General features: G+C 46.7%; 1 protein-coding gene across 6 annotated transcripts in view; it reads left to right on the plus strand.

Annotated features, from left to right (window-relative positions):
- The window catches only part of CTNND2 (catenin delta 2), a 947,950-nt gene that overhangs the window by 798,749 nt on the left and 136,251 nt on the right, over nt 1–12,950 (plus strand). For all 6 annotated transcript variants that reach the window (XM_036896685.2, XM_036896686.2, XM_036896687.2 and 3 more), the window contains 2 exons: nt 7,901–8,018; nt 11,845–12,030. In XM_036896685.2, the coding sequence (XP_036752580.2) occupies nt 7,901–8,018; nt 11,845–12,030 (304 nt within the window). The remainder of the gene's footprint in view (nt 1–7,900; nt 8,019–11,844; nt 12,031–12,950) is intronic.

The following is a 12,950-nucleotide window of genomic DNA, read 5'->3' on the forward strand; positions in this document are numbered from 1 at the left end:
GGAAAAGTGGTTCCCACATTCTTCATACTGCTAGTTTTGTGCTGATGCTATCAGAGTTGGGCACATCACATATCTGTCTGCTTGCCTTGCTGGATGGGGAGTTCCCAGGGCCCAAGACCAGGAGTTCCTCTCCTCTTTATCCTAACACCTGGCATTGGCTGTGGAGCACAGTAGGTGCCCAGTCAGGGTGGGCTGGCGTGTTGGTGTGACCTAATTTATCTCCGTTACCCTTTCTTCCTTCCTGAATCTGTCTGGAAAAATCCATATTGCCTCCAAATTTCAGCTCAAAATTACTTATTTAAAAATTTAAACTGGATGTGCATTAATAGAGTAGTAATTTTTTAAATTATGAATTATGATATATTTATATGTGGAATACCCAAAGTCATTCATTCAGTGAATAAGGTAGATAGGTAGGTGATGTCATGAAGAGGCAAGATACAGTTTTGAGGGATCAGAGCAAGGTGCCTGGGGAAGCACTATGGCCAAAGGTAAAAGGACACCAACACCATTTCTTATATAAATAGAAAATGATCTTGAATAATAAATACCAATCCCAGTGATTTCCTTGGACAGAGAAAGGAATGGGTGAGGATGTTCGCTTTTACATCTTTGCCTTCCCCCCATTGTTTTAATACTTTTACATTAGTTCATATTGTTTTTAAAAATCAGTGATGAAGGATTAAAAAGTGAGGGTGTCAGCGCCACTGTGAACCCTTCCATCCTCTCCCGTGCGTGCCGCTCAGCCCCTGGGCTCACTCTCTGCGCAGCGTGCTCCACGTGGTGTGGCATCTCCCCGCCTGGTGTCTCTCTCCCTCTTGTCTGTGTGTCTCTGGGCGAGAGGCAGCTGGAGCATTAACATCTACTATGGAGACTCCACGCCAGGCCTGAGCACCGCCAGGCTGGTGCCACACAATCAGTGACGTCAAGCCAACGCCATCAGCATGTTTTCGCTGAGGAGACCGAAAAGGCCAGGCATGTACCTTGATGCCTAGACAGCCTCAGCTTTGAGCCATATGCACAGGTGACCCCATCATTGTTGAAGTAACTGGATGATAAGAAGGATACAAGCCACTCCATTTCTGCAGAAGCTACAAATTTTAAAAGGAGGAGCCCTGGTGGGTTCTGTGGTGGCGGCTCCTCTGAGTGAAGCAAAAGGGGTCGGACAGACATGGTGGGGCTCCCACTGCCCCCGGAGCCCTGCAAGCACTGCAGCTGCACCGGTGTCCGGGGACCCGGCTGCACAGCTGTCAGCCCAGCTGGATGGACAGGAAGGCCCCTTTCTTCCCAACCCTGCACACAGAGGAAAAATCTGGGATGTTTTGGTCAGCAATTCTGAAACCTGCATCCCAGGTCTCCCGGGGCCCTCATAGGCAAGCGAGGCACAGCAGCTGTTTCCCCGTGGAGACAAATGCATCTGATTCCTGAAGCCCAAGCTCTAGAGTGAGGAGAGCAGGGTTCTGCTCAGACAGGCCCTGCTTACTTTGATTGGAGGTTCTTAGACTTCTGGGGGTGCCGCAGCATCAGAATATGATAAAAGTTCTGTACCTTTAACCCAGGAAAAAAACATAGCATACACAGAAAAAACACACAGAATTTTGAGCCAAATATCAGGGGTTCAGAGACCCTTCCTGAATCCTGTGAGTGAGCTTCAGATGAGAATCTAGGTCAGGGGTTGGCAAGCTATAGTCCACAGGCCAAATCTCACCAGTGACATGTTTTTGTCTGTCTGCAGATAAGAATGGTTTTTACATTTTTAAAAAGTTGTTAAAAGGGAAAGAGACCCTATGTGGTTCAAAAAAATCTACAATACTTTTCTGGCCCTTTTCAGAAAAAGTTCCTGATTCCTGACTTAGCTGTCAATGGATACAAAGATCTCTTTAAAATGCAGTGTTTTAAACTAATGCAAAAGCAGGCCTATTTTATGGAAGAAAGTCTTGAGCATCACTGGTATAATTCCTCATTCCCATGCTTATTCAGATCACATAAATTTGGTTAAGCTACTAATTTAATTGGTTTCTGAGCAGGTAATCACATGGTCAGGAAATGAAGATGGTCCACATTTGTACTTAGATTTAGCATTGGTCCCAGATTTTCACAGTTGCCTCCTAGGAGCCTGTGAAGACTGGTGCAAATGCATCACTGCTCAGTTTGGGGGCCACAGTGACCCCACCCTGTTAGAAACACAGGACTGAGTATTGCAAAGTGTCTTTGTATCATGCAGCTCCCAGTGGACAGGTACGTGGTTATTCAATAAACATTCCCATTTCCGGCTGTGGGCTGAAACAGTAGTTCTCAAGTTCAGGTGTGTGTTGGCATCACCCAGAGAACTAACAGAATGCACTGAGGCCCAGGCGTAAGGTAAGGGCCTGGGCCTTTGCATTTCATCAAGTTCCAAAGGTGATTCAGATGCATCAGGGGTTTGAGAACTGCTGAGCTAAGCATGCATTCAGTGTCGGGAAGCAGTCGCCTGAAAATTGGGCCCTCAGGAGCCTGCTCTCCAGACAGGCTTCTGACCCCCACACTGTTGGCATTCTCTGTTGGGGAGGCCTGTCCCAAGCATCGTAGGCATTCAGCAACAGCTCTGGCTGTCTCTACGCACTAGCTGCTATAGCAGACCCCCTCCACAGATGTGACAACGAAAATGTCCCCAGACACCTAGACATGGCCAAATGTCCCCTGGAGACAAAATTGCTTTAGGTAAGAGCCCCTGGTCTAGAAGAAGCCCAGCCTGAAAACAGTCACACACCATTGCATTCAGTAATTATTCTCCGGCTTCCTACTGAGTGCTGTACAGTGGTGGGCAAGGGACAGACTACAAAATAGGACAATGCTCCCCACCCCTACTGCACATCACTGGGGCACCAGCCTCTAATATCAGATGTTACAGGTGCCCTAACAGAGCCTGAGGAGGGAGTGGAGGTGCCAAGGTAGAGCCCTGATGGCCTTGGCAGCTGGGGTTGCTCAGAGTCAGTGGGCCGAGAGGGAGAAGGCAGAAAGGGCGCTCCCAGGACAGCATCGGCGCAGCCTCCCAGCCCCTGACGGCCTCTTACCAGCGGTCAAGGTGCAGAGGCTCCCGCCCTCAGAGTCCCAGGTATCCCCAGGCCTGGAGCCAGCACCCCCGTCTGCCTTGTGCTATCATCTGTGTGGAGTCTGCCACTCCCCCCGCCAGCCTGTGGGCTGGCATCAAGGCCTTACGGATCCTGTGGCTCTGTCAGCGTGGCCTCAGGACTGCCTGCATTTCCCCAGCCCTTCTCAGCTCTGCCCTCTGAAGACCTCAGGCAGCCCCACCCAGTCCTCACACCAGTACACAGTGTCCTGAGCGAGGCCCACGGAGACCTAGTGTCTGGGCTCTGCCGATTATAATTTGGAGGGGACTGCGAGGCCCATGGAGCACCAGCCGGAGATTTGCAGGGACCAACAGGAGGGGACCAGGGTGCAGGGTGTGTGGCTGGGCCTCATATTACATAGGACCCCAATGGAGGCAGATTATAAGCCCTTGGAGCAGGTTGGGTGGAGAGAAGGTAACAGTGAGCACAGGAAAAGAAACCAGCCGTGGGTGAAGCTGGGCGTGACGCTGGGGAATACCTGTGGGGCTCCAGCAGCAAAGCCGTGGTTCTCTCCAGGACTTGGAGTTTGTGATCAACATTATCAACAATCATAAGGAAGTTCATTATCTCAAACTAAACAAGTTTACTCCCCATATTATATGCTACATCCAATTATTTTTTCTTTCTTCACTGACACTGCCCCAAATAATCTGGGATTGGTGTTGGTGGCAGAGCACATGAGAAGCCTGCATTCATGGCGTAACAGACATCTGAGTCTGGAGCACTGCCGTCAGTCAGTCTTGGATACACATGAGTTCCCGTCCCGTGGAGGAGTGAATGCCCACTTGCGTGGAGCACTTAGGATGTGCCGGGTACTTAACTGCATGCTGAGTATGCCAGTAACTATAACATACTCTCTGCAAAAGGTGCCAATGCAGTGGTAAGTTCACAACCTAAAGAATGCCAATATAAAATCAGTGCTGACCAATCATGTAGATTCAAAGAACTAAGGAAGACACAAGAAGGGAGAGATTAATTTCAGATTGACTGCTAAAAATCTCATCCATTGGTTTTCTCTGTAATTTGACTCTCCATATCCCAGCCATCCAAAGTTGTAACAAGTAAAGTGAAGTCTTTCACATAAAATGCATTCCTTTGAACGTACAGTGTAAGTGCCGCTTTGGATCCTGTAAGAGCTCTGTCTATTGAATTTGTTTTGAAGAAGCATAATGAATGATAGAAGCTCAGATGGATGAGATGTCAAACAGCCCTGAAGATAGAAGAACTAAATCAGTTTAACTAGTTATGTTTGAGTAAAAGAGATTGCAAGAGATTTTATATCTTTTAATTGCAAGATATAAAAATAAATTGTTTCATTTTTTGTCTTTTAGGTAAAAAGTTTATAGAATCTATTTTAAGCAGAAATTTCCAAACAACATATCAACTGGCAATTCAATCATGATTATAAAGATTATTTCTAAATGATAAATACTATTCCATCTTTGTGCTTCTTACAAATTGTCTACACACATTTGTTTTAATGTTACGTTTATGCATAGAATTTTGCTGCATCAGCTTCTAGTATGACATGGAAATCACCTCTGTCGATATGGGTAGGAGATGGTTTAAGTACAGTGACAGGAGAAATTTCAAGGTTGGACGTTGGCTCATTGTCCCTTACTTAGGACCATAATTATAACTACCCATTCAGCGACCAGCACCCAGGCTTATTGTTTGTTTGTTTATGTTAAACAGTGAAACATGCATTGTACAGTAGATCTTGTATTTGGGGAGGAAAAGGGAGAAAAAGGAAGCCCCCCTCTCCTCAAGAGTGAAAAACCAAAGGTATTCTTATGATGTGTTTCACTAACTCAGGAATAGTTGATTAAAAGTGGAAACCCAACCCCAGATGCTCACAGGACACTGTTACCCACTGATGATGAGACATGTACACACATCAGTCTGTTGAAAAGTCTGTATTGAGCCTCCACATACCTGCAGACACTGGTAACTCCCTCGGCCCCTCTGTAACATCACAGGCATGTGTGCACCTGTGTGTATCCCAGCCAATCCCTCTTCCCTGCAGGTACCCTAACCTATTAGTCTTTCTCATTTCTCTGTTTCTTACACATTTTAATATAGCAACCAGTTAATAACTTTTCAATTTTAGAGTCAAATGGAAACTAGAATAAAGGAAACTGTTCAGATGAATCGCCACAACCTCTAATGCTGACCAAGTTAATTCCTGACCTTTCCCATTGGTAGGCCCTGCCCATTCATTGATTAGCAATGAAAACAGGCTGATCATTATAAAGCTTATCTGTGAATGAGGAGGCAGTCCACCCACATCATAAAGCTACTCATAGGAAGGATGGAGCATTCACGGGTCAGAGAAGAGCGTACAGGGTTTCAGAGTAGGGTGTACATGCACTACCCCTGAGATCCGTCAAGTCCAAAGTCATCATTCTCTCTTTGGAAACACAGCTTCATCAAAGAGTAAAGAGGCAAGATTTAAAACACGCAGTCACACATTGTCACCTGCATTCTACTGGCCAGAGAGTTCTGATTAGACTATTCGACAAGCCTCTTACTCTAAAGCCTCAATGCTTGACAGGGCAAAAATCATTTCCAGGAGGAATGGTCTAAAACTGCTCTCTCAGAAAGGCCATCTGTCTGCTTTGCAAAAGTACCAGTACATCTCTCACCACTTGCTGCCTGGCAGAAAGTGAGTTCTTCCTCCCTCCCCCTCAGAGATCCTGTCAGACATGAGTGTTGGCCACCCCAAGGAGGAATCTGTAACACACGTGAAAATGCTGTCAGTATTTGCCCAGTTCTGTTATCTAGGGAACTGAGGGATTGTGTTTGTATTTTAAGATCAACAAATGCCCAAAATACTAACCTGAACTCAATCTCCTTTCCTAGTGTTACATTAAAATGGTGATATATCATATTTAAACACATTCTAGAGAACTTTTTAGGTATCAGTGAAATACCTATGTTTAGTAGCATTTTAGCTTTAGGTCTATTTTCATTCCTAAAAACAAAGTCCATCCACATAGACCATTAAGCCTAAAGCCGTGGTTTTCCTCTCTTCACAGATTTGGGTTTTACTCCAGCTCCTCTGCATCCCAGCTCTGTGGCCTTGGACAGCTTCTCTGAGCCTATGTTCTTGTCTGTAGAATGAAGTGTACCAGTGCAGGGCCTGTGGAAATGCAGCACAAACACGTGTGTCAATGACACCGTGGGTGTGCAGATTCATGCTGAGTATTCAGTTCTCCTGGGAGCTCTGAAAAAGGCCATAGATTCTTGGGATCTTCCCTGTGGCTGCCCCGGCCATCAGCAAAGAGCACTACCCTTCCCACCCAAACCCTCTCCCTAGAGCTCTAGCTACAGCTGTTCTTGACTTCCACATCACCAAACATGCGAATTACCCAAATGTCCCAGAGACCTCATGGTTGGGCTCAGCAATCTACTTGAACTTGCCTTCCAGGAGATTGTGATGCTAGCCGGACTTCAAGAGACATGCCCTGACAAGGTCATGCTCTCTTTCCATGGCCTCTAACTTGTTTGAGTCCTTTTGTACCTTTATTAAGTCACCTTCTCCAGCATCCCTCCAACAGGCTGTGTTGTCTGTATGTGAGTCACTACAAAAATCCTGTACTGGAACCAAATCCTAACCATGAGTAGAAGCAAAAGAATGTAGTCTTGGGTGGTGGAGTAACTAAAGTCACCCCAACGATTCACCCTTGACTAAGATGGTCTTGTGTCTTTTGTAGGGCTGGAAGATATCTCTGCTTGCTGTCTGTGCATTCCCTTATGATAGGCCCCTTATGTTGGCTTTAGCCAACATTCCTGCCCACACAAGGTACCATGGGCATACCAACAGTCACAGAAACCCCTATGTTCTTAGAGTAAATTTCTAGAACTTTACTTCTCGAAAAGCCAAGGTAGGTATATTTGCGAGGCAAGTGAAATTAGATCTCTAAAATGTTTCCATACAGTAGCCCCCATTACCCATGAGGGATACGTTTCAAGAACTTCCCCTCCATTTAATCTGTGATTAAATGCCTGGAACCACAGCTAGCACAACATACTGTATATACTATGTTTTTTCTATACATACATACTATGAAAAAGTTTAATTCATTAATTAGGTACAGTAAGAGATTAACAGCAATAATAATAGAACAATTACAACAATATACTGCAATAAAAATTATGTGACTGTGGTCTTTTGCTGTCAAAATATATTGCGTTATACTCACCCTTCTTGGGATGTTGTGAGATGATAAAATACCTGTGTGATAAGATGAGGTGAGGTGAATGACTCGTGCATTGTGACATAATGTTAGCCTACTACCGACCTACTATTGACCTTCTGAATATATGTCAGAAGGAGGAGCATCCTCTTCCTGATCGTGGTTGACCACAAGCAACTGAAACAGTGGAAAGGAAAGCAAAACTGAGGTTAAGGGGGGCCTACTGGAAGCGGGGAGCTCTTTGAAACAATGTTTCAAACTTCTCAAAGAAGTTCAGCCTTTACATCAGAGTTTCTGATTTCCTCATTGTTGATAGTCAGTGAAGTAAACCTTGAGGATTTCTCCAAAGCCCCTCATTATCAGCATGCTGGGAAATCTGCATTCTCCATTTGGCCAGTCGCATTAGATACCCTGTGACTTATCCATAGAATGCGTTTGCTGAAGCCAGCCCTGCTCAATCTAATAGGTTCTCGGTAAATAGTCTGGAAAGGCAAGCAAAGTGCTTTCTTTACAACTGAGAGGTGGTGGGCATGGAAGACCGATCTTTGGTGACCCACATGGAGGTCGCTGATGTGTCCTCTTGCTTTGCAGGAACGTTAGTTCGGCTGGAGAGGAGGCCCGTAGGAGGATGCGGGAATGTGACGGGCTCACAGACGCGCTGCTCTACGTGATCCAGTCTGCGCTGGGGAGCAGTGAGATCGACAGCAAGGTTTGTTGTGTTTGCATAGATCGATATGGGAATGAAGGTGCCCCAGAGAGTAGGCAGCAGCCAACAGCGATAGGCAGCAAGTGCTGTTTCATTTGCACTCGGAAGTCTATCTTGGTCTCCCTGTATGAAGCCAGCGTTTTCTAGGCAGGACTTCTGATTCGGCCTAGCACTAGACACCTAGATCTCGATTAGTAGTGAATAAAAATTCAGATTGTTTTAAGTTACTCAAACCACAGGCATTCTAGATGAGTGTACAAACTCTTACCTTATTACACACAAGCTCCTAGCTTTATTTTATAAAATCCTCTTTCAGAAGAAAAAGAAACATTACAAGTACCTACTAAGATTTAAATAATCCTATATTCTTATGTTAGCTTTTTAACAATGGTTAATTCTCCCAAATGCCATTTTTTGAAATGCCTCATGGAGTCTAGCTAACTGCTGTCAAAATGCTAAATAAAGGAGCTTGTCAGCATGTTAATCATGTTGTCTATTCAGCATTCTAGCTCACAAGCCAAAACAGACTTGGGTGGGCTCTTCCAGTATTTGAGTGATTTTGTTTTGCCTTTATGTGTCTTTTGATCAGTTTTGATTTGCTTTAAATACAGATCTGTAATTTTGTAATATCCTGATATAAACTCAGGCTTTACAAATGCTTCTGAAGTGATACATGTATCAGATGCTTCAGATGACTAGACTCTAACTCCTGGGAGACCTTGGAGAGCCACATTTTCTTTCAAAGAAGAAACTGTAATCATTTAGGGCCAGAGTTGAAAGACTCTGATATCACAAGTAGACTGGCAGGAGCCCCAAGCTCAGCTAGGTGTGCACCTCCACACCCAGCTGACTGGGGATCCTACCCGAGTACCTCCACTTTGGGACAAGGAGGACGTCACAGCTGTTGACAGCATCAGGCGCCATCAGTGACTTAGCAGTGCTTTGGGGCCAGAATGTGCCATTGCATTTTTTAATGTATTCCTATTGTCCCAGAATTTTCCACTCAGTTCCCTGCTTGGCCACTTCTCAGCTTTCATGATGACAAGTTAGGGTGTGAGGGGGCGAGTGCATGTTCTCTTTAAGGCTGGTGAAGTAAATGAATTGAAGAGCCTGGATTCCATGCAAGCCTCTGCTTGGCATCTGTAATTTGGACAGTTTGTTGAATGGATAACATATGGTAGAGCAGCCAACAGACTGTGTCCAAATGAGCCCTTTCTAATAGAAAATAGGAGACAAAATGACCCTGGTGGCCAAGAGGAGCTGCTAAAAATCACTGTTGATGGCAGTGGATGGCAAGAAAAAGACCACCAGCTGCCCCATGCCTTCTGCTAGTGCCCCCCGCCCCATGGAAGGCAGCTGTCCTTTGTCTTTTCCCTTTTCCTTGCCCCTTTAGAGAAAAGTGCTGGAATTTGACACCCTCCCAAACCAAGCTCAAGATGACTCCAGTCCCTGTGACCTCCCTCCCTCACCCCCATCCCTCTCCCTACACTGCTGCCCCAGCCCCACTTTCTCTCTTCTGCCCCAATTTCCCCCCAAATCACCTCCCCAGCCCCAGGCAGATTTATTTCCTAGCAGTCATTTGTTAAACAGAGACACAGAGATGCCCCCCTAACCTCCCACCCCCAGGAAGATGAACAGCAGGATGAGAATGAAGTTTATTCTCCCATGTCTTTGACATAAGAAAAATCAGTGTGAGCTGATTTAAAAATCATTCTGACTTCGGCCATAACATTTTCCTTTCAGGGAGAGACTTTTCTCTCTTTCATGCATTGTCCTGTGTTTACCTGCTGTCATGCCGCTTCCTTTTTTTGATGCTGAGAGGATGCTTGAAATAGAAAATCAAGCTGACTCAAAGCCTGTGAGATTAGCAGCCATGCAACCCTGAAAAGCTGCCACAAAAGGTCTGGAATGACAAAGGCTCCAGAGATACATCCTGAAAATGGGTTTTCCTGGTTGATTTTCACATCCCTGCTAGTGAAGTCAAAGACACATGCTGCCTTTTAGCAGGTTCCAGTCCTGTGAGGGCAACAATGCAGGACTCTGACCCTTGTAGTCACCCGCTTCCAGCCCCAGCCCAGAGTGAGAGAGAAGGGGGACAGTCTGGTCGAGTCACCCACAGCTTCGCACCTCGTTTCTTCACCTGTGAAAGGGGGTGATATTCCCTGCCTGGAATGGCGGCTGTCTCAGAGCAGGTGCCTGCAACCGTACCCAGGATGGCATGCTTTTAAAAATAAAGTTTACTTACCACAATTCAGAATTTCTCTGTCATTATTTTGACCCTTTTAAAAATTGGGTATTTTTTTCCTCTTCCCACAATTCCTTAAATCCAGAACAGAGGTCAAAAGGTCAAAAGCAATGGACTGAATGTTTGTGTCCACCCAAAATTCATATGTGAAATCTAACCCCCAATGTGATGGTATCTGGAGAAGGGGTCTTCAGGAGGCAATAGAAGCACAGAGAGCTTAAGCACTTTGCCCGAAGTTACACCAGCTCATTAAATGGCAGAACCAGGGCCTTCCCGCACACAGTGCTTTCTCCATCACTGCTCATGATATGGTCCGTTCTGTAGCATCTACCATGTGCCAGGCACTCTTCTTAGTAGGTGTATGCTGGGTTATAGATGTTGCTGTATGATTACTGCAAACATGGTGGCTTAACACAACACAAATGTATTATCTTACTGTGTGACAGGTCAGGAGTACAGAGTAGGTCTTGTTGGGCTGAAAGCAAGTGTCAACAGGGCCAAGTCCCTTCTACGGGCTCTAGGGGAGAATATGTCCTTGCTTTTCCCAGTTTCTAGAGGCTGCCCACATTCTTTGGCTGGTAGCCCCTTTCTCCACCTCCAAAGCCAGCAGAGTGGTCATATCCTTCTCACACAGCTTCAATCCAACTCTCCTGCATCCCTCTTTCACTTCTGAGACCCTCATGAATACATGGACCCACCTGGAAAATCCAGGATAATCTCGCCATCTGAAGGTCAGCTGACTAGAAACCTTAATTCTGTCTGCAACCTCAGTTCCTCCCACCACATAACCTAACACAGTCACAGGTTCCAGAGGTTAAGATGCGGACACCTGGGGCAGGGTGGGGAACATTATTCTACCTACCACCCATACTTACGTGAGCTCACCTAACCCTCACAAGCTGAGACATAGCTACTATTATACCCATCTTACAGAGGAGGTTGTAACTTTGACAGTATCAAAGTCACAAGCCAATAGTCAAAGACCTGTGTTTCTCCAGGTATCCAGCCCTACAGCATGCATCCTTAAGCACTGTTTAACCCTCACGCTAAGAAAATAGGAGCTGACCTCAGTAGCATGAGTACATTTATGCCCGTAGGTGACCACAGACCTGGCTGGCCTGGGACAACCCTGATTTGCATGTCTTGCCCAGTTTACTCCCAGAAAGCACCCTGGTGTGTGATGAGATTAGCATCACGCTCCCCAGACTGTTGGAAATCCAGTTATCTGTGCTCTGGGTGAACCTGGCCCAGCCCTTGGGAGGGAGCTGTCTGTAAACTAACAACACGTGGGACCTCTGTGGCCGTAGGTTCTTCCCCATCACAAGTGAATTCCAGCCAACAGTGACAGCTATTTATAACAGCAGCTATTGTTGATGAGTAGATTCCTTGTGGGGAGGAAAGGTCTCAAGACCTTTCCAAGCGCCTCTCAACTCACTCCACCGCAGCTGTCAAGGGAGCCTGGGGGAACCAGCAGTTAAGTGCATCCAAAGAGAAACTCCAGCGTGGAGACTTGATGGCGTCTCCGGGTGGAGGAGCACCAGCTTGGTTTCATTCATTCCTCCCGTTTTGTCTTGGGTTCTTCAGACCGTGGAAAACTGTGTGTGCATCTTAAGGAACCTCTCGTACCGACTGGCAGCAGAAACGTCTCAGGGACAGCACGTGGGCACGGATGAGCTGGATGGGCTGCTCTGCGGGGAGGCCAACGGCAAGGACGCGGAGAGTTCCGGGTGCTGGGGCAAGAAGAAGAAGAAGAAGAAACCCCAAGATCAGGTAACGCGGCCGCTCACGGCTGCCCCTCCCCTGTCACGTTAATATCACGCCTGTGCGGAGGGATGCAGGGCTCTGCCTTTCAGGTCACTGACGCGTCTGCACGTTTTCCCACGGGCTTTTCCAGCTGAGCTGGTGGAGCATTAAACGATTTGCACACGTGTAAGGTACCAGCACAGAGTCAAACGCAGGTGCCGATGCCTCTGTGTGATAATGCGTGCAATGATTCAGGTGCGGTCGGGGTCAAATGGGTGCTTTGCAGGTGTGCGACGCACAGACTAGGTGTGCTCTAGGAAGCAAAGCTAAGGAAAGATGCACAAAAATCCAACACGTGCTTTATAGCGCATTTTGAAACGTTTGGATATGCATGCTTGCACTTCCTGTTGGAGCAGCAGTCTGAGATTGACAGCCCTTCCAACAGGATGACATTACAAGCATGGCCGTGGGCAGTAATTCTGATAAATTCAGAAAGCTGTCCAGCTGGAGAGGCCTCTTCAAAATGTGGCCTTTATCTCGAGCAGCTGTAAGCAGGCTGCCTGCAGTGAAGCACAGGCCAGCGAGCAGCGACTGTCAGCCTGGCTGGAAACAGCCACCAGCCCACCCCGCTGAGCCTCTGGGAGGCGGGACTCCTCACCCCCCCAGCCCCCCCCAGGTAAGGGAGTGTCCTGAGAGTGTGCAGCCAGAAACCCCTGCCGCCAAGGTTCTCTCTCCCTCCCCTGGACGCAGCGGTCGTACCCCAGCTGCTGAGGCTCATACAGATGCAAGACCTGACTGTCCTCAGAAGTGGACGGCTGAGAAAACAGAACCAAACACTTAGCAGGTTTTTGGTTCAAGATAAATATGCACAAGCATGTTTAGATGATAGCACACCACTTTCTAAACTATTTTAGAAATTATTTTGTTTCTAGTAAAGGTTAGCAGGC

This window comes from Manis pentadactyla, chromosome 2 (genome assembly GCF_030020395.1).
Source record: "Manis pentadactyla isolate mManPen7 chromosome 2, mManPen7.hap1, whole genome shotgun sequence".
Classification (NCBI taxonomy): domain Eukaryota; kingdom Metazoa; phylum Chordata; class Mammalia; order Pholidota; family Manidae; genus Manis; species Manis pentadactyla.